The sequence below is a fragment of the Ascidia mentula genome, chromosome 1 (assembly GCF_947561715.1).
Source record: "Ascidia mentula chromosome 1, kaAscMent1.1, whole genome shotgun sequence".
Classification (NCBI taxonomy): domain Eukaryota; kingdom Metazoa; phylum Chordata; class Ascidiacea; order Phlebobranchia; family Ascidiidae; genus Ascidia; species Ascidia mentula.
In genome coordinates this window covers 10,704,459-10,725,613 of record NC_138566.1, presented here as the reverse complement: position 1 = coordinate 10,725,613, position 21,155 = coordinate 10,704,459, and the positions used below count along the sequence as shown (strand labels likewise).

The 21,155-nt window shown below is 38.2% G+C and overlaps 3 protein-coding genes across 5 annotated transcripts; 2 read left to right on the top strand and 1 right to left on the bottom strand.

The window, feature by feature from the left end:
- Positions 1-172: 172 nt before the first annotated feature.
- On the bottom strand, positions 173-6,879 carry LOC145900883 (afadin- and alpha-actinin-binding protein B-like). Of its 3 annotated transcripts, none has more exons than XM_082988892.1 (15): positions 6,755-6,879; positions 6,573-6,654; positions 6,271-6,462; positions 5,915-6,139; positions 5,736-5,836; positions 5,517-5,665; positions 5,276-5,337; positions 5,061-5,214; positions 4,359-4,430; positions 4,053-4,162; positions 3,634-3,748; positions 3,171-3,268; positions 2,519-2,670; positions 1,875-2,015; positions 173-593 (listed from the first exon to the last, which is right to left on the bottom strand). In XM_082988892.1, the coding sequence occupies exons 1-15, from the start codon at positions 6,781-6,783 to the stop codon at positions 455-457; spliced, it is 1,821 nt and encodes a 606-aa protein (XP_082845018.1). In that variant the 5' UTR covers positions 6,784-6,879; the 3' UTR covers positions 173-454. The 3 variants fall into 3 exon arrangements, with proteins under 3 accessions (XP_082845018.1, XP_082845016.1, XP_082845017.1); XM_082988890.1 differs by having other exon boundaries at positions 452-1,490; XM_082988891.1 differs by having other exon boundaries at positions 452-1,490; positions 5,061-5,211.
- A 710-nt stretch (positions 6,880-7,589) lies between these two features.
- Positions 7,590-11,209, top strand: LOC145911517 (terminal uridylyltransferase 4-like). The gene is made up of 9 exons (XM_082998901.1): positions 7,590-7,722; positions 8,336-8,420; positions 8,678-8,892; positions 9,349-9,507; positions 9,784-9,987; positions 10,241-10,303; positions 10,383-10,526; positions 10,784-10,939; positions 11,168-11,209. The coding sequence occupies exons 1-9, from the start codon at positions 7,591-7,593 to the stop codon at positions 11,189-11,191; spliced, it is 1,182 nt and encodes a 393-aa protein (XP_082855027.1). The 5' UTR covers position 7,590; the 3' UTR covers positions 11,192-11,209.
- Positions 11,210-14,391: 3,182 nt separating this feature from the next.
- Positions 14,392-18,578, top strand: LOC145913368 (acetylcholinesterase-like). Its single transcript, XM_083001027.1, has 10 exons — positions 14,392-14,681; positions 15,077-15,194; positions 15,458-15,659; positions 15,861-15,991; positions 16,156-16,364; positions 16,494-16,719; positions 16,814-16,968; positions 17,030-17,203; positions 17,393-17,519; positions 18,237-18,578. Exons 1-10 carry the CDS (start codon positions 14,392-14,394, stop codon positions 18,576-18,578), a joined length of 1,974 nt encoding a protein of 657 aa, XP_082857153.1.
- The last annotated feature ends 2,577 nt before the right edge of the window (positions 18,579-21,155 follow it).

Sequence of the window (21,155 nt, the reverse complement as noted above, 5' to 3'; positions counted from 1 at the left end):
AAAATCTTTTAAGTTTAGAATCATTATTTGGGACCAGGTAATGACATAGTGGTTTTTCAAAAGTAAACAAACGATTAATACTTAAAATCTTAGCTTTATTAAAATATACATCAATCTGTCACGCTCCTGATAATACTGCATGTTTATTGGTATTGAATTGGACATTTTGAGTTAATTTTGTTTATTGAATAAAAGCAAACAAACACAGCGGAGGTGGCGCGCATTAAAGAACACACGAATCACAGCAGGCAAGTTTCTCATATAACTATTTTATCATAAAGCTGTTAAGGACAGTAAGCGTGCATAGCAGTAAAACGTATGTATGATTTTTTTGTAAATCAAGCGGCACTTCGAAGCAAAATTTCTCTACTGCTAGCAAGATGTTGAAGATTTACCGACTGCATTGCTATTTAAATTTTCCTAATGTCTTGTGAAGTAATCTGCATCAAACTAACTAATTGGGAAAGAGAGTAACTTTGACGTCGTCAAGTTTCACACAGCGCCCACTTCTTTTCCAATCGCCAGGGGGCGCAACAGAGTCTTTGGCTTGACGTTTCGAGGTTCGTAATTTTGCTTCCTCAGGGCGACTGGGACTGTAAAGGAGGCGATCGTAAACATGTAAAAGTTGGTCACACAAAACCACACCACGCATCTGCACCGTGCTCAATGAGAAGGGTAAGAATAGCTTTGTCGAGGATTAATGAAACGTAGCAAAGCGCACAGCAAAAGTTGAAAACAGGAACGAACTACATGCAAACGGAACACTGATAAGCTGAATTACCTACAAGCGTGCTTAAATATACCCTTCGGTAGTTGCGCGCAAAACAAAAAGTGAAAGGCACTCACATGCAAGCAGTAACCGCGAGAAAGAAGAAGGCACAATATTTTACTTTTTATCAAACATGGCTTGAGATGCAAAGCTCATCGCGCACTACTGTCAAATCAATATGCAGGTTACGTTGTATTGCACATATGTTGTTAGCAATGAAAAGGTTTACTGTTACAGGTAAGCGTTAATTGCGATACATCAGCACAGCAGAGATGCTAATAATCCAACAAGGCAGAATATATTCTACATTAGCACCTGGCAACTGCATTCGGATCGCTGTGCTTAGAATCTAGTAGAGTGCGAAAACCGGACATATAAAGCAAGCGCTTGGAGCATTTTAACCTACCAAGTCGGTCTCAAACTTGACTAGCGCAATATGAAATAAGCTATTCTTGCACATTTCACTTGATTTCTAATCCAGGCGGTTGGTACTGCTCACTCTCGGTCCAATCGAATGTCGTCAAATTCAGTACACAGTGACGAACACGCTCCGAACTCACAACCGTCGTGGCATGAAGGCCCTGCTTCGGAAGCACCGACAATGCCACACTCCGTTGGCAAGTTTGGGGTTAGTAGCAAATTAGAGGCGAACGTGACGTCGGCGTGCGGAGACACAACATCCGCACGGTGGCGTACAGGAGGCGATGCGAGGCGTGGTGAGCTTGTTAGAACAACATGCATGGGTTAGTGGTGTAAAGCATGCAGGTGAGCGCAACTGTGGCAAATTTTGCTCTAAAGTTAATGCAGGTATGCGGGGTGTTAATATAATTAGTTGTAAACTGACCGATATATGTTAGTCTTTCAGAAACAGATTGAAATACTACAGAAGAAAATCCTTTAAACAATGATTTACGTGTAGATTTTGGACCATTTGAAATCAGGTTCACTTTTTTTTACAGGTAAACCCTCAAATCCGGGATAACCACATGCATGCAATTGTGCATTGCTCCACAAAACTTTGAAAAAATGTGTATTGTTCGCACACACGGTTAGTAATCTCTGGGTTGTGACAAATTAACAGCACACAAACAGTGGATGAATTTACCTCTGCTCGCGATTCTCCTTGTCGTTAAAACGGATGCCGAGGACACGATAGAGATCTGAGGTGGAGGGTGTCGGAGGAACGTGAGGAGTGACGGAGGATTTTGGAGGCGAGGAGGGACTTTGACTCCTCTGGGAGTTCGGTCTGTCAAAAATAGAGCCTGGTTAAGTAAAAAAAGTTGCTATGCGTGCAATAATGAAGGTATATCGTAAAGATTGACGTCACGATCGTAATTCTCAAATCAATTTGCCAATACACGTGGTTCTTTTTCTTTTAGCACCTTGCCATGTGTGGTGAAGTTGTAATTTTACCAAACCTTCACCTTGGTCGAACGGAAAATATGATACTTTTACTAAAAAACGACGCCAGTCCGGTTTCTCATGTTAGATGTGATTTTCAGAAAACGCCTACTCCTATAAACTCACGGATGTTTTAAACAAATAAGCGACCTCCGCGTTACGTCTGCAGAAAACGTTCATCACACAAAACTCGAGGGAATTGTTCTCTTTTACGCTTTTCATTTAACCTAATTACAAACCACTGCGCAACAATTACGGTTCAGAAACCCTTGAATAATTAACAAGCTGCAATCCACTTGTTGCAAAACTTCGCGACAGAGGCGTGGATTTCAAGACAACAAAACTCACCTGGAAGTGAGTGGCAGGTGTTCAGGGGATGGGCTGCGGTTGACAGCTTGCTTCATGTAAATGTTGTCGAGTTTCTGGTTGAAACTGAACACGTGGTCGGGTGACGTATCCTCGTTACTCGATGACTCGCAGTCTGACGTGTCCATGAGATTCTGACGAGATAAGTTCAAATATTTATGAAGTTGAAATACCGGGTGTTTAAATGCTTTAGGCGTTACGCAAATTCAGGAAGGCAATTAACCTTTCCTGGGGTTTTACATGATGCGGTCAAGCACGTAATGCGTTTATCGTCTAACCTGTGGTGGTCGAGATTTCATTTTATGGTCACCAAACCTTCAATCATGTTCTATTGAGCAATAAGACCGTTAACAATTTGAAATAATTACCATTTTCATAATACCCCTTATGTTGAAATACTTTATACGTTATAGGAGAAGAAAAGGGCACTCTTTTGTTAAATTACCCCAGTGTAAGGGCAATAGTAAAAAAATTGGAACCAACGGTGTGGGCGCACAACAAGACTAAGTTTCCAACAATCTTGAAATTCAAATGTTTGTTAAAAAGTGTATACTACCACACTAACTGCAAGCACATTAGACCAAAATCACAATCAAACCGAAATTGCAAATAAATTACCATACACAGTACTCACTTTAGCCGCGATACCACTCCAGCTAGAGGACAATCCTTTGCTTCTCCGTGGTCCTTTGCATCCAGGAGAAGATCGCTTTTTGCGCATTTTCCGGTATCCTGCAGTTAATAAAACCAATTTCGCACTGTTTTGTCCGGGTTTACTTAGAACCGTAAATATAACGTAATAGAAAAATCGTCAGAAATGTGACTGCAAGAATCAGCCTTTGCAGGTCGGTAACCGACGGATCTGCCTTTACAAATCAATGTAATATTCCTAGGGCTCCGAAAGGAGTAACAGGCGATCACATCAGCATAAGGTCTTTATTTAAGAATGCTGGTGTGATCGTCTGTTACTCCTTTCGGAGCCCTAGGAATAAATATAACGTATTCACGTTTTTGAAATAACTTTCTTCCAAATTAAGTTCCTCAACAATTCACCAGACGCTTCTTGCATTTTAACCAAAAAAAAGGTCACCGCTCACCTCGCAAAGGGGTGATTTGCATGAAGTCCTTTTGCAGCCAATCACGCTTTTCCTCCTCGAAGTTTTGCCGATCTTGGCCAAGTTGCAACAAAGCATCTGTGTAATACTTCCGTTCCTGAAATTATTTTAAAATTTATTTAGGGACAACAAGCAAGACATTCTTCTATCTAATTTATTTATCATGTACTGGTTTGGTGACGTCTATTGGTTTAAAGTCGATATAGTTGTTGCTATAGTTACCGGAACACCCAAAACCATTGAACTGATTGCCCTCAAGCAAAGACGAGACGCTTTCTGGTATGAAATTGTTGCCATATAAAAACTACAGAGATTCAAATAAGCTTTAGATGGTTTGATTTTAGGACAGAGTCTGTAATAGGAAAGGGCACTAAAACAAATCCTCTAAGAGTCTAAGTAACCTTCTCGAAGGCCGATCGCTGCTGTCGAAATTTCGTTTTTTGATTTTCAAGGTCGGCTTTCTCCTCGAGGAAATAAGAGTCTTTCATTGCGTGGCTTTCTTGCTTGCTCCCTGGTAAGCATTAAGTAACAACTTTAAGAAAGAAAAAGGTCGATTATTTAAGACAAATGTATGAGCTTCTGGTGAACAAAAACCAACCACATTATGACTGAGCCGATGTTCACGTTGTGACCACATTCTGAAAAGTGTATTTTATTTGCATGCACAGCCTCGTGGCAAACCCCTAGCAACAATTTTTATCACCAACCGTGGCTCGTTGTAAAGTAGTCGATCAACTGCTGCTGCTCTTTGATGACTCGCTGATACTCCGTGAGTTTGTCTGCAGGCAATAAAGTTAAATTGACGAAGCGATGTTCAACAAAATGTACAAGCGAAAACGGTGACAGAAACAAGCAAGTGTACAAAGATGCATTTAAAAATATATTTGCGGTATAACATTGACAAAAAAAACTATGTCTAAAGTATAGGAATTTTTCAACGTTAACAAATCAACAATTAAATTTGGTAATATGTTGTTTCTGGTGTCAAAAACTAGTTGCAATTAAACAATATTTTGCACGTAAAAATATATATATATAAAAAAAATTCACAATTGTATGGAGGGGTGGATCAACACTTGGAAATTGCCTTGTTTGGTACCTAACGTGGCCCATGTGGTTCCATTGGGCCGAAATATAAATCCACGTCAATCGCATGTTAGTGATCCTTCTAATCCCCGTGCGCTTAATTACCTCCCGCCACTAATCCACCGCACAATTGGAGTTTAATGGGCGCATTTGTTGCCATGACTACTGTATGCAGATTGTGCCCAAAAAGTAAAACCGAAAAATATTTAAATAGTTGAAGTCCATAATATCATTCAGCTGCTGCATTTTTGTGAAAAGTTCATGTCGAAAATACCTCTGTGCTTTTTAATATATTTGTGCAGGCAATGTTCTTCGAAACATACCACTTTGTACTCCTTGCTCAATTGAGCATTGTCTCTCCTTATGGATTTCCTGCCTGAGTGCTTTCCACTTGGAATTAATGCTTTGCTCAATATCTTCTTTCACTATGTCATATGGCATATCAAATACGCCATCGGTGAGATCAGATGCATGCTGCTAACAGAAATTTGTAAATGTAAAATTTTTACAATACGTGACAGAGATATGTCAATGTTACCTTCTTATTACAGTCTTCAGCAAATTGCTCTTCATCACTTTCATGTAATTTGCGTTCGCTAGCTAATAAAACAGAACCAATAACAATTTACATCCAGAAATCCTACTTTTCAAAAGTTCCAAGGCTTACAAAAATGTGGTCAATTTACTTCATAGATTTTTGACAAACCTTTTTCTAAGTATCAGGACTGACAACATCTACAGCAAAATGCAGTAATTTTATTATGGGTACAACCACATACTTGTGCTGTTGATTCTTTGGTTTAGGGCAGTGATTAACTCATCTTGCATTTGCTTCAAATACTTGCGCATGTCATTATTTTCCTTGAGAAGTTGCTTCTGGGAGTCCTCATAATTCATGATGATCAAACGGTACATATCCTGTTCGTTGCTGGACAAAAAATAGGCATTGTATTAGAAATTAATATATGCACAGTAATAGACAAGCATAATCTGCACACTTTTTCTTAGTTTTATCAGTGCTCCACCTTCCCCTTCTACCATCGGCCCTTTGCAGAGAGTTTAGAATTTCAATTCCAAGCATGCGGTCTTGTCGTTTATCCTACAATGTAATGTATGCCACTTATAGAGTTTCAATTAACACTTTTTAATAGGCAAAGCACGTGACTACAACACATACCTGCAAGAGTTGGTGGAGCTTTGTTTGCATCTTTTCAATCTCCTGCATTTTTTTCTTCTTTTCATGCCTGAACTGCACATCTCGTGACACCATTTCAGCGGACAAACGGCGGCATTTCTCCTGATCTGATTTGAGCTTTTTTTGTAGAGTTTCGATTCGCTGATGAAGGTGAGCCTCTTCTATGCATTTGGCTTTCACCTCACGATCCTTGTTTGCTAAATCCTCCTGAAGGCAGAAAACAATGTTCATAGTTTATAATAAAAACTTAATGTATGCAAGATATAACAAAATAACATTTCAAAAACAGGTTAATAAAAGAAGTATTGCAAACAAAAAACATAAAAAAAAACATTTACTTTGGTTAATGATAAAAGATGTTGCAGACGAGACAATTCACTTTCTGTGTTTTTTTGTAAATCAGCCATCTCAGAATGGGATTCAAGGGATTTTTTGTATGATATTAGAATGTCACGGGTAACATTAACTAAAGAAACCTCATTCAATTTATTGTGGGAGGTGATGGTCTTGTAGCCATAAGCAGATAGCTCCTTCAAAATATAAAAATATTAAAAGAAAATACTGCCTAAACTGAGATTGACGCCAATCAGTTTTATATGTTGATCACTACATTACACTACACATGTGAAATTGTCATAACCTGGTCTAAAAATTGTACACATTCCAGGAAGTTGGCTTCATTGCAAAACAGAGAGTACTTCAAGTTGTCAGCATTTAAAAATCTAAATCACAACGCATATACTTATAAACAGAGTAGGCTACTTAAATATCTCCAGTGATATAAAGGCCACAAGTCATAATTTAAATTTTGAAACCAAATACCTTTCTCGGTGACTTGATGCTCTTTCCATGATAAACAAAAAGTGGGAAGACGGCTGCAACTTCGTAACGGTAAGACTGACTATAACGTCTTGGCGCAATGGAAGGCATTGAACTTCAAGTTTATATGTTTTTCTGAAACATTTAAATGCACAACGACACCTAACGGTCGAGAAAATTCGTTGTTCATAAAAATATTCTTTGGATGTGTTTATCCGTTTGTCTTACCCATACACCAGAAATAGAGGGAAAAATATCTTCAAATATTTGTTGGAAAGTACTGTAAGTTTGTGTAACGATTAATCGTTGCCAATATTAACAGTAAAATATGTCCGGTTTTGGCTGAAACATAAATTATGGGGATTGATTTTGTTGGTGATTACCACTCTGTATTTTAACTTTAAGCATGCTTATTTACATTATAAAAGGACGCGTCGTTACAGTGAGGAGTATTTTCTGCGTAGAACGCTACAGAGATCAGTAAAAGGACCTATTGCCCTGTAACTGTATTCATAATTGGTTAATTTAGGTCTGGATGTATATACAAATCCGTCTTTGGTCACGTGAGGCTAATTATATCCAATTAATAAAAAGAATAGCATGATTTGATAGATGCACATTAAAATGTTTTGTTACTGTAAGTTACAAATTTAGCTTACCTACTTTTGAAATTTATGACATTGGAATTTGTCTTTTGGGGAATCCCCTTAGCCTAAGAGTCGCATGTCATGTAGTAACACATGAACAATCGAAAGAAATATAATTTCATGTCATTAATTTACATAAAATTATTTTTGCGTATTATGATAGCTTTTGTGTTTGTATGTAAGTTGTTTAGAATGAATGTAAGTAGATTGCCACGAATTCCTGTGATATGTTCCTCGTGTGACATGCTTTTGGGCAATTCATGGTTAACAAAAGGAACGGAACTGCCTTCATTTACTTGCTACAGCACTAATGTGACCGCCAAGGTGGGTAGTAATGTAAAAGTATTTATTTTTAGTAGCTCAAATAAAAAAGAGGATTAATATATTATTGTTGCATAATTTCAAGATGACAATTGCAAATGTATCGAAAATTGCATCTTTGCATGTAGCTTTAGAAAGGATATATTCTAAAAAAATTGATTTCAACATGAAAATGTATTGTGAACATCTATGTACTTACATTCCCTGCTAAACTTAACATGTTATGGATGGTTTTACAGAGATTGTTTTTGCCACAGATTAAATTTTGTGTGATCCGGTTAAACCTGGATGCAACACGATTTTTTTCCTTCTTTTTATTTCTATACCTCTCTGTTACCTGCTGACTGGTGGAAGTTTTAATAGTCACAATCAGGCATTAAAGATACATACAATAATCTTGCACTCGGTATAGTTCATGACTGCTGGTATTTTTGTTTTAGAAAATGTTCTAAAATAATCAAATTGTTTCCAGCCTCATTAATCTCTGATCCACTGTAAATTATCAGCAATTTTAGACCAAACCAGCAATAAATTAAACCAAAATTTCCACCATGTTACCATAACCACACCTCTGGTACTTTTTTGGTGTTGTTGCTTTATTTATTTATCATTTTAGCACAACAACAGTCAAAGTCCAAGAACTAATGCAGTAGAACACAAACAAATTGAACTGCTAAACAGACTTTGTACTCATGCATTTGGTAAGTTTACCCTCAAGTTAAATTAAATGCCAAGTACTTTAACTATTGTGGGATGGTTTATAAAAGTGGTTGAAACCTTAAAAGTTTACAGTTTTTCGATACATTGACATTACAGTTCTTTGACACTTATCCACTGATAATGTCAGTTTGATTAAACAACTCCTTGTGTTGTTTAAAACCTTTCCAATGCATGGGTATTTGCTTCCAAATTTGATACGGTTAATGATAGTTAAAGTATTTCATGTACTACCTTTCAGATTTATTGAAACCAAATGAAAATATCTTAAGAATGCGTGAAAGTGTGTACAAAGACCTTCAGCGATGTTGCAATACAGTTTGGAAAAAAGACATGAATGTTCACATGTTTGGTTCCGCAGCTAATGGGTTTGGATTTAAAAGCTGTGATCTTGACTATTGTGTGTTGGACCCAGATGATCAAACTTTGAATGCACCTAAAAATGTTAAGAAGAAGGTTACTCTTGCTTCGAAATATTGGTTTAATTTTGTTAGCACTATTCAATATTTTAACAATGTAAATGCATGTTAAAAACCTAGATAGAAAGGCAGTCATAATGATTAGTGCCTTGAGGCATCTTAAATCACCTGCATTAAAAGCAGAAAATAAATCATGTGAAACAAAACATTTTCTGAAGAATGTGTGATTTGTTTTATGCCAGTGCTACTCAAACTACTCAAAAAATATATACATTACTATTAAGATATCTTTTGTTTCTACAATTGCTCATTCAAATAGAATCCTACCAGTACCATACTTTGGTTAAATCAGCTTTTGATCTGCATTCCTCTTACTTACACCATTATACCTTCTTTTGCAATGTATAAAAAATATTCGAAAAGATAATCAGTATCATTCTAAATTTTTTGTGGCTTGGTTGTAGACTCATTTATGTGTGAAATATTTCTTCAGAAACTGTCCCTAAAAATGGGTCACATGCTTATGCCTGAATTAAAATGTCAAAATACCTTTCAAATTTGGAATTGGATTCCACATTCACGTGTTCCAGTGATATCTTGTTTGCACACAGCAACTCGTTTGGAATTGGACATATCTTTTATAAATGCTGTGGTAAGTTCCTAAATCATTATGTCAATACCTTATTTACCAATAGAAATCTTATAGAGCTACATTATACTTGCTTCTTGCTTTATAAAGGATAAAAAGTCTTTACTATTCCTAATTTTAACAACTTGTCATATCAAGATTGCGAAATTTTTTGTAGTATCCAAGCAATTGAATGTAACAAGTTGGTCACTAACATCAATTCAATCTTATGGCACATTATGCAAAACTGCACCAAATATGTTCAGTGAAATGGCACCCAAATAATTTATAATTACACAGGTTACTCGGAACACCCTTTTGCTAGCCCGCTATGCAGAAATTGACATCAGGTGTCAAATGTTGGGGTTTGTGATGAAGCTACTAACAAAGTCATGGCGTATTGTAAATGCCCGTCATGGTTTTCCATCCTCTTATGCCTACACTCTTATGGTGATCTACTATTTACAGCAACTCCCTGAGCCAATACTTCCTGTGCTGCAAAAGGTGAAAACTGGTTAACATTGAAAATAGTAAATATAAAAAAAAAAAAGTATGGAGTCGAAAGATCTCAATAATATTCACCTACAAATAACATGTTTGGGTGAATGTCTTTTGTCTTTTCTGTTTATGTTATTTGTACTGAAGATGCTTTAATAAAAAGCGAAACATGTTTTATAAAATCAGAAGTGTGGACACACAAAAAAAAATTAAAATTGAATGTTTGGGTGAATTTGTATGGTGAATTTGGTTTATTTAGGTTGGTTCACCAGGAAGCATGCTTGTTGAAGGTCATGAGACGTGGTTCTATGAGGGAGAGCTGGTAACGGGTGTTGTTCTGTTGCTTCAATTTAAATTGCGTGAGATCTGCTAAATGAAAGCTTTTTGCACTGTGTTTATAGAAGCATGTTTGGCCTCAAATGGGTTTGAACCAGCAATGTATCGGCGAATTGTGGTTGGGAATGCTGGAATTTTATGGATTTCAATTTAATTACTTGCAGGATACCATAAACACTGCAAAACATGCAAATTCCGAACAAAATAAGGTTTGTAACTTTCAATTTACCTTGAAATTTTCAATGATTTTGGTAGACAATATGAACTAGATTTACCAATGAAAGTAAAAGGAATAGTATTTTTGTTTTACAATCATTTTACTACAGGTAAATAACTGTTTCATTTTCTTTCCGTATTTGATTGTATCCTGCATATTAAATATATATTCTAATTGTATTGAACTATTTTTTTCTTCTTGCATTAGCATAAGCAAACTAAAATTTGTTTCTTATGTCATGCACCGCAGAACAAAATGTCCATTCTAGACCCCTTTGAACTAAATCGCAACCTTGGCAATGTTGTCCATGAGCCTAAGGTTTCTGTAATTCAGAACTCTTTCCAAAAAGCATTTTACCAGTTTAAAAACCCACCACCAAAGGGTTCGACCGATCGTCAACTACTGGTTAGTATCTCCTTTGTTAATTATTTTGTTTTCAATTCTTTGTGAATGGTGACGCCTAACATGCCTTGTTATTTGCCTGAGAATTGCTTGTGATTTGTAAGAATAAATTACAACCACCGTTTAAACTGAACACTTTAGATAACTTTCATTTTTCTAAAATGTAATGATGTAACTTCCTTGCTTCTGACCCATGATTAGTAATCTGAGTGTATTGCATTTTGTTTGCAGGCATACTACTTCTCGAAGCCCTAGCCTACCGCTGTACCTACCTCACAATGGTCCGGTTTGAGCCAAGACGCTCATGAAAAGAAACAGCTTGAAATGTTAAAACGTGATTGCCGAGACTGTTTCACATCAGATGTTGCCAATCCTCGCTATGCAATACAAAGTGTGCTAGCGTCGAAATTTTCATGTTTCGTGTTACCGTCATTTACTCCTGCGAAACATCAACTGCCCATTCCGGCACTGGCCGGCAAGAAATCTGACGTTTAGTATCTACAACGGTGTTTAAAGCGTTGCCTGCATTTTCTTGCAGTCCCATGAAAGCATCATTGTCACTGTGAAAACGTTTGTCCACCATCATGGGAATGAAATTAAGTCGTTTACGTGTTCGTGAAATTTTTCTCCATTCGTATAGCAACAAATATGCGATATGATTGTGTTTACAATAAAAATTTTTGTATTACTGTTTTACCTTCCAAGGCAACACTGTCAAAGAGACGTCGTTATCAACTGATTACCATATCAAGTGATAACACCTATCACTCATAGCACGTGATTCAAATGAAACCAATCACGGCATTTAACTGTGAACAATTTAAATTGCCTCATAAAATAGGTTCATCTTTTTGTCACCGCTGCAACGTCATTGTACTCTGTATATTCGTTTGATATAGGTCTATATCATGAGTCGTACAACGTTTGAAACTAGTTGGGTGGGGAGGTGGGCGTGTGTTTTATCGGACATTCAACACAGAGTTGATGCAATTTGTCAACCTACTACCAGGCCACTGCGCGTTACCCTTCTCTGCAGAATGTAAATCAGAAACTTACTTCACTTCACTAAGGGAAGACAGACCTTTCACCAAGTTTGAAAATGACATCATCTTATCCAAACCAATGCACATAATTGATATATCTATTAAAAATATATCAAAATAAAAATTCACAAATAACAAATATCTCACTGTTAGTACTTATTCGTGGAGCTTTCTCTCCACTATAAATCGGTTAGAAATCTTTGTCTCTGTATGAGATACCGGGGATACCTCGGACCAGGTATTTTAGGTCACAATTAGGTTTTGCTAAAACACTTTTACAAAAGCTTTATGTCGCTATCCCACGTTAACATGAAGTTTAGAATTAAATCCTGTCTGCTTAGAAAATTATAATCGAAAAAAGGTCAATTCATAAGCGAAACCAAGATTTCCAATTTGTTTGTGTAAGGTCAGCTACATCAGCTACAGTTATTCAAACTACAGTAATTGTTGGTTGATTGTATATTTCAACTACGTATTCTTGGATGGGACAATAATGATTTTGACCGATGTTCAGCAATACGGCCATGGTTTTTGTAACTTCAAGGCGTCAAGTGGTCGGAGTTATTTGCAAAAAAATGGCGAGAAGACAAAATTCTTTGAGTTTTAAAGTGCATATGACATGGTCATGCCAACTTTGCGTAAAACTAAAGGTAAAACAACAACAAACATATATCCAAAGTTTTACGGTTCTACGTCAACTAAAAACTGCACGAAAAGTGGCGGCGACCAAAACCTCTTTCGCTGTCGCGAAATTGACATCACACAAGGCGCTCGCATAAAAAAAATGCATTGTTTACATAGGAGAAGGCGCCTTATATTGCAGATATCGGATAGTTTGAAACATAGGAGGATCCACAGATTACGTTTCCTAAAGGGTCAGGACAAGGGGTTACATCACACAAAAATATGTCACTGTGACGTCACAAACCAAGGGCTTATTTGTCCCTGATTATTGGAAAAGCAAGGGTTTTGCAGCAACGACATTACTCTGTACTTCGATAAGACGGGGATGGTGCATTTCTTTGCTCAGTAACAAAAAAACGTTAAAACTCAAAACTTACTGCCCGAGCTATCCGCTGTCGCGTCCAATGTTACCCCGCACCCCGGGGTGACTTTAGACATTTGAGACCTTTTCAAACACAAGCTTACTTGGCAATTATAGCGTACTAAAAATCAGCTACATACCACCTTACCTGTTTTTTCAGAAATACTTCACTACTTACAACAAAACAAAATTTGGGAATGTGGTGCTTAATTTACCAAAAAACAATTTATAAAAACCCGTCATCGGATCTCCTCCTTAACAAAACTTTTGGCGTGTTTCGTGATGTCGTGTGTTGGTCTATCACAAATTTCATAGGGCGACATATATGGCTACACTCGTGGTTTGGCCGCATTCTTAGTTCTGATGGACTAGTGTTTGTAATACCTGTCTATCAGCGAGTTTGGCCAAATTAAATGTACCAGAATTTAAATCTACTTTGCCCAAATATGTCCATGGTGGAGTTTGTTTAGTAGTAGACGCTACATTTCGTAAGCAAGTGAAACCATACTTGACAAGCCGCCTTCTCATTTTTTTGAGTCACCTCTGGCCTTATAAACATCAATTGTCTGAAATCTGTTGTTCAATGTGATGCCAATAATAATTTGCTCCCCTGTGTGTGCGTGTGCCCAACGATATAGTTTGCAAACAAAGTTTTTTGACACAACGTAACCTTCGCTCAGTTTTATGTTGCGGAATGACTCCGACACTGTAACCTTTTTCACGTTTTCTGCGAAACAATCCACGCCAACTGAGTGGAAGGACGACTGAACAGTAAAAAATACACGGTTATTTATCCGCTCATGGCAGGAACAGATTTTTGAGAAATGATATACATGATCAGATGAAGTTAGGTTTGGTTTTAATTAGAAGCAAACAGCATTTATAAGAGGGCACTTTTCACAGACTATAGAATAAACAGTGTTTACGCTAAATTTCAAACATTGTGCATTTAGTGTCAAATAGCGAGGCTTGCGACCCTGAGCATATTATACTCACAACCACGGTTTGCAAACAAAGTTTTTGACACAACGTAACCTTTCCACATTTCCATGTTGGGCTTTCTTGGGCTCTGGTTAAAAATTACAAGACCTGTGTTGCATCAATGTTAAAAAATTCCCAGCGAAGCAAACATACGGCTTCACTCTACCTCAGTCCCCAACTAGTTTCAGGGGTAGTTAATTTTGGATAGTAAAGTTTGTCTGCGATAAAACCGTTTTAATTAATTTTTGCCAGTCATTTACGAAGCAATGAGGGAGCTAAATGTTTAGACTCGTGTAAAACAATATCTAGAATTAGATCGAATGTCAACACAGTGCAATAAATATGAAAATAGCAGCATAGGAATATTAAAGACCCAAAACATGATAATGGGTCGTTTTCAATTGCTTGTACTGATTGCTATTGCGGGAATGTGCAATGCAAAAGCCGCAGACAAGCAGTTTGAAGGTCCACGCAATTTGGAATGGTTTACCTCTGTTGCTCATTCGGTCGAAGAATTTGTGAGAAAGCATGAGGAATCAAGCGAACGTGCAGGGAAAGAAGTAGGCGCTGCAAAGACGTTTCCACAAGTGTCTACCAGCAGCGGAACTCTGATTGGACGAACAATGGACGAATCGCACGCCTTCTACAGCGTTCCTTACGGCAGTGTGCCTGATCGGTGTGTCTGCGTGAACAGATTTAAATAAGAGTTGTATCTATGCCAGGGTATCTTAATTCTTTTGGGTACGTGGAGCAGTGTAGCGAGTTTGGCAACCCCCCATCATGAAAAGATTTTTTTGTGTGGCGTCCTATACCAATTGGAAGTATTATACTGTTTAGGAAAATAGTACGGACCCCCTTGATGGATCTTTGTAAACCTTTAGAGCTTCATGGAGCCCCAGTTGAGAAACCTTGCAATATTCCAACATTCGAATGTCGCAGTAAATAAAACTGTAAAGTATTTGATCAGTCGTAAATATCCAGAGTGATTAATGTCACAGAAATTTTGTGACAAATATTTACTGCCGTTTATTTCTGTTATTTATTAATCCTGGCCTCTTCTCACGCTTTTAGGTTCATGCCCCCGCAATTACTTTCAAGAAACGGAATGTTCGATGTGTCTGAACCAAACTATTTGAGATGTTTTGAGGGTCCCGCTAATTGCACCGACCAAATGGTTTGCGACAGAAATGTAAGATTTCATGGGCAAAACATACCACTTTTTCGAATATTATGTCATACTTTTGTTTGCACCAACTTTGTGCATAAACTTATAATCGCACGATGATATTTAACACATAAAGTTACGTAAGTAAAATATGATTAAGACCTATTATTGATATTAGCTACTCCTTGACATTTCTCAGGGGCAAAGCTTTTTTACTTTATCGGTTAAAATTTTTCGGGTTGAACATTTGAAACAGTTCAAACCAAGTTTGCTTTTCATCTTGTTAGTACAATGAAGAATGCTTGGTTCTCAGTATACATGTTCCTTCCACTGTGGATTTGAGCAATCCGGCCGCAAACAAACTTCCAGTAATGTTTTGGATACACGGTGGCGCGTTTTTTCTTGGAACAGGAACGATGACACTTTACGACGGGCGATGGCTGAGCAACAGCACAAACACAATCATGGTGTCCATAAACTATCGAGTGGGCAAGTATATGTTCTCGAGCAAACATTCTCAAACTACGCTCAAGTAGTTTAAGGATATTCATGTTTTCTGTGGGAAAGTTTGTCACACCAAGCTGCACTGATGAGACCTTATAGGTCAAAACAGTGGCCACCTGTCTGCAACTCACAGATATCATATTATTGTCTCCACTGAGCAAAAATATATTCATGTTTATTTTGCAGACGCTCTGGGCTTTTTGGTGTTAGAAGAGGGAGACACAAAGTTCGAAGGCAATCAAGGTCTCAAAGACCAGCAGCTTGCTTTGCAGTGGGTACAAGACAACATTGAAAACTTCGGTGGCGACAAAGAACAGGTTTAATTACAAATCATTGAAATTGGATGGAAAAGAAATTAATGTAGAAATGATTGATGACATTGCGGTATCAACATTTCGTTTCTTTGCAAAATGATAATGACATTGTGCTAATTTTATAAAACGTTAAAGGGACAAAATGTAACATTACATTGGACCCAAAGGTCACAATCTTCGGAAACAGTGCTGGTGGGCAGTCTGTGATGTTACACTTGTTGTCCGATGTGAGCAAACCCATGTTTAAACGAGCCCTCATGCAAAGCAACCCTGCTGTGTTTTATTACCAAACACCAGACGAAGCAAAGTGGATAACGGAGTTGCTACTAGAAGCACTCGGCTGCAATGAAACACAAAGCAAAGCAGAATGCTTGCTGTAAGTCTACAGACTGCCACAGTTAGTTTAATGTAACAAACTCATTTTGAAATTGCAAGAAGCACTGTATCTGACCCTTTAAATACCCCACCATTGAAGAACACCTAATTTTTTGTTTTGAATTCACAGTAACGCGTCTCCAGATGAGATTGTCAACGTTCGACCGTTGATAATGGCAGCAGCAGGCTTAGCGAGAGATATTTACAGTATGGTTGAGCCATATCGACCGGTAATTGACGGCGTGGAGTTCACCGATCAACCACTGAACCTGTTTCGTGACGGAAAATGGCAAAGCGACAAAGAAGTCCTGCTTGGAACACAAACCGACGAGCTGGGCTACATCGATGCTTCATTCGCAAATAGAAACCTGCCTTGTTTTTTATTCACTGTATAAAATCAGTGCAAAGCAAAACGATTTTTCCAGCCTATATACATGTTCTATCCTACAGGCACTCAACACTGCACTTCTTGGAGAGTACTACGGTACGCTCGTTTCGGAAAAGTACTTGGAGTTGGACGATCCTCCACCGGTGAATTGCGCGCCAACAGGAGCTGACGAAATTGCCGATATGTTTTTTCACTGCCCGAGTCGAGCTTTGGCGAGGTACGTGAATAAGGCGATAGCCACACCAGTCACAAATTCATGTCAAATTATGAACCACCAGGTTTATGTCTGAAACATCTGAATTCTCAGCACCCTCTCCAGTGTATCTATACGCAAATGAACATGGTTTTGAAGGTGAACAATGCAATGAAGGCAATGCTTTGCAAAGATACTGCAACCTGGCTCTGCATGGACAAGAATGTGTTTTTGTTTTTGGAAATGGACCCCAAGTCGGGTATGCTTAGTAACAAAGTTAAAAAAGGTTTGTTTTTAACGTCATCGAAATGTTAACTTTTCGTAGTTAAAATTAAATTTGTTCCATATTTATATATAGTGTAGAACATACGCATTACACGCCTTCTTAACTTGTTGCATATCAGCAAACTAGCAATGTACCCAAAAATTTGTCAAAAAATGCATGTAGGTGGAACTACACAGAAGATGATGAGGTTGTCGTTTCAATGTTCAGTGATTACTGGGGATCTTTCGCTCATAAGGGCCACCCATCACCAAATACCAACACGTGGCCTCCATACATACCACAAACACAAGTAAACATACGAAAAACTCTATGTGCTACGCGAGATAAATTTATCGTCAAAATAACTTTAAATTTAACAGTGGATGTTTTTTGTGGACATAACTGCTGTGTAAAACCCTATTTATGTTTTGTGATATTTTAACTTTTTTGAGGTGAAAGCTCTGTTGTTTATCCAAATAAGGTATGATAACCATCAGTGGTGGAGATTCGGGTAAATTATTGGAGGGGATAATCACGTTATTCAGAAAATAAACGTGCTTGTTTTTCAGAAGATTGTATTGAAAATAAATTTGCCAAACATTTATTTTCTGTACGTTACTTTTGGACATGACAAAATGTACGTTTACCATTAGTGATACGCGTCGGCATTACAGGTGGTACGCGAGCAAAAAATCGTAAATTATCTCAAATTTTTTGTTACTCCATTCCCTCTAGGTTACTTTGTAACACTCAACTGGGTGGTACGCGTCGAAATTGTTTTACCTCCAAGTGGTGCGCAACCACAAAAAGGTTGGAAATCACTGCTTTACAGGAAGGCAAACGATGCGACTGTGGTATCGTTTCTTTAAAATAATTCATTTATCCGAAGAAAGTGACTTGATATTTGAAGAATTTAAAACACCAAGTGTTACAAATCATATTATGTCCCCACCCACCCAAATAATCCCCTTCGTTCCCCTTCCCCGGTATTTCCACCCATTATAACTACAGTATTTTATGAATGTAGGAAGGCGGGACAATAAAGGGATGGTCAAACATCCGCATTACGGCGCCAAAGAGCACGGTGGAGAGTGGTTATCGGCAGGAATATTGCGATTTCTGGGATTCGATCGGGTTTTACGTCAATTTTACGACACCAACCACCATCCTTCCAGATGTGACCACTGCGCACACAGAAAGTGGTATAGATGTGACCACTGCGCACACAGAAAGTGATATAGACGTGACGAGTCAAACCACAACTAATTCTGTGGTAGATACGGTTACGACAACTTCATCAGCTAACTGCTGCACAGCAACAATTTTTAGCATTTGTTTGTTGTTGGCGTTTGCAGTTTCTGATCTATAGATTTCTGCTGGTAATTTTCTGCTGTCCGATGTAATTTTTTTACATTCTGAATATCGTATCGTCGAAAATTGATAAACCTTGACAATCTGTAAAACATGTTAAAATATATCCGAACCTGTAAAATACATATGATACGGCCATCACAACTTTGCATAAAATTGAAGGTACAACTATATCAAACATATTTTTGATGTTTTTCGGCTGTCAATTATCTGATATAAAGGAGATAATTGCAAAAAAAATGTGAGAAGTTTTCGCTGTAGCAAGTGACGTCAGACAAGGCTTTGTTTACATGCGAGAAGCAGCTTATTTCGAAATTACCGAACCGTTGCGTTTTTGGAAGGTGTTTAAACACAACAAACAAAGTAATGTAAGGTTATACGCAAATTTGCAGAAAAGTCTAATGTCGGTGTAGTTGTTAAAGTTTGTGCAACGAATTGGGAGGTTTCTAAGATGTCTTATCAGACTGTTATTGAGAAAAATGGATAGAGTTGCTAGATTGGTTGGAAAAGGTTTGTTACTGCAAGGCTTAAATAAATTGGAAATCTTGCCGACATTTTAGCTGACAAAATCGTTGCAAGTCATACTATAGCTGCACTGATGAGACCAATGGCAGGAGCTTTAGTTGCAAAACATATAGCATGGTAGGCAAAGTTTATTATTTACTTGTTGACACACAAATCCAAGGTATCCATGCCGCCCAAAACGTTGGAAAGTTTGGAACGGTAAGTGACCACGCAACAATTCCAGAAAGCCTGAATGATATTTTTTGCGCTAATGCCCCAGTGCTGATATTGCAGCGACTTTTTCAGTATATAAACATAAAAACGTCTCTTTAAACTTACTGTCCGATTAATCTCCAGTCACGTTTAATGTTACCTACGTACTGGAGTGACTTTGGTCTTTTGAGACCTTTTTCAAAATACGTGCGTAATATGCATTTTTAGTGTGCTGAAACGATCGAATACCATATGTTTTTTGGATAATGCTTTTAACAAAATAAAATTTAGGAATTTAGTGTAAAACAAAACAATTAGCAATATTTTAAAAAACATCTGAGCTACCTCTAGTCTTCTGCTACAAGGTGGCAGCCGTTATTGTAAGCGACATTGGCACGCTCACCGAAAATGTATCGGGGTACGTGAAAAATTAAAGCCACACACTCAAACCGCCAATAGCTATATTCGGGACACTACGGATTTTATCAGACAGCTATCCTCCATCAAACACCTTCCATCCGAGGCTATACTGGTTACATTGGATGTTGTATCACTGTACAGCAACATGGACCACGGACGTGGACCGGAACTTTGAATAAAATACTGCCCTAAGAAGATGACTCCACATAAATGTCTGTGCAATTGAACAAGTTCATTCTGGCGCACAGTTACTTTCTCTTCAACGATGAACACTACATTCAGGTCAAGGGCACGGCGATGGCCACACGCCCAGCACCACAATACACGAACATTTTCATGGCAGATCTACAGAAACGACTCACGAACACCTGGAAACCGTCCCTTGTATTGTTCCGTCGATTCATCGATGATATTCTTTTCTTCTGGACTGGGGGAAAGAATTCCCTTCAAACCTTCGTGGACTTTAATAAAGAGGATCGTAACACACAGTTCACCATGGAACACGATCCATTGTGCACTGACAAACGAATATGTTCCCGTCGTGATAACTGCAACGCACACGTGTGTGAATTGCGTAACGTGTTTATAGGGAATGACTGCCGATCCACCATTGTAGATAAGGATATGGCAAGAGCAAGTATCGTCCCACGAGACCGGCTTATTCAACACAAACAGCGAGGTAGCAAAAAAACATATGAATCCCATCGTCGTCACATGCAACAAACCGATGGGATTTAAACGCAATGTGCCACCTGATATACCGGGCTAATCATCTCATTACAAAGCATGGCAACATTTTACACCACAGGGGACATTTTCCTGCAAGTCGACCAAAGTGATTTACGCCTTGACGTGTGCGCGCTGTCCACTATAGCTTTATACATCAGACAAACCGGAGAAACACTAGGACAAAGGATGAATGGACACAAGAGTGATATTCGGCACAACAACACCGAGAAACCAGTAGGAGCCAATTTCAAGAAGCCTGACCACAGTGTGCAAGACATGAGGGCTATGGTGCTACAGAGGGTTAAGAGAAGAACAAGCTACCCCCAGAGAAACGGCGAAACAGCGCCACATCGAACGGTTTGACTCTATCAACCACGGTCTTAATAGAGACGGGGCTTTATGAGTCACTACACACACGCACTAAGATGCCACAGGCAAAACAGTGCATGACATGGGCAATGCACCAAATAGGAGAAGCCAAAGCTACGATGCTGCTGATTGACACATGACTTCCTTTTTTTGCCCTGCATTATATCGCATCAGGCGTGAATTATTAGGCGCAGTATTAACGACATATTTTGCAAAGTTCTTTGCACAGGCAGCAATTACTCTACCGTTACAATGTAGTTGATAGTATATCTTGCTCTTGTAGTGACACATACATTGGTGAGGCTACACGCGACCAGTCAGTGCACATGAAGAAGCACCA

Bases quoted from the DNA above. Each gene is read 5' to 3' on its own strand.
- LOC145900883 (XM_082988890.1), bottom strand. From the start codon at position 6,783: ATGGAAAGAGCATCAAGTCACCGAGAAAG. The intron at 5,338-5,516 runs GTATGTGGTTGT...CTGTTTTATTAG, and splicing joins CCAAAGAATCAACAGCACAA to CTAGCGAACGCAAATTACAT. The intron at 2,671-3,170 runs GTGAGTACTGTG...TTATCTCGTCAG, and splicing joins GGAGTGGTATCGCGGCTAAA to AATCTCATGGACACGTCAGA.
- LOC145913368 (XM_083001027.1), top strand. From the start codon at position 14,392: ATGGGTCGTTTTCAATTGCTTGTACTGATTGCTATTGCGGGAATGTGC. The intron at 15,992-16,155 runs GTTTAATTACAA...TTGGACCCAAAG, and splicing joins TCGGTGGCGACAAAGAACAG to GTCACAATCTTCGGAAACAG. The intron at 17,204-17,392 runs GTATGCTTAGTA...AAATGCATGTAG, and splicing joins GGAAATGGACCCCAAGTCGG to GTGGAACTACACAGAAGATG.
- LOC145911517 (XM_082998901.1), top strand. From the start codon at position 7,591: ATGAATGTAAGTAGATTGCCACGAATTCCTGTGATATGTTCCTCGTGT. The intron at 7,723-8,335 runs GTGGGTAGTAAT...TTATCATTTTAG, and splicing joins GCACTAATGTGACCGCCAAG to CACAACAACAGTCAAAGTCC. The intron at 10,304-10,382 runs GTAACGGGTGTT...CTGTGTTTATAG, and splicing joins GGTTCTATGAGGGAGAGCTG to AAGCATGTTTGGCCTCAAAT.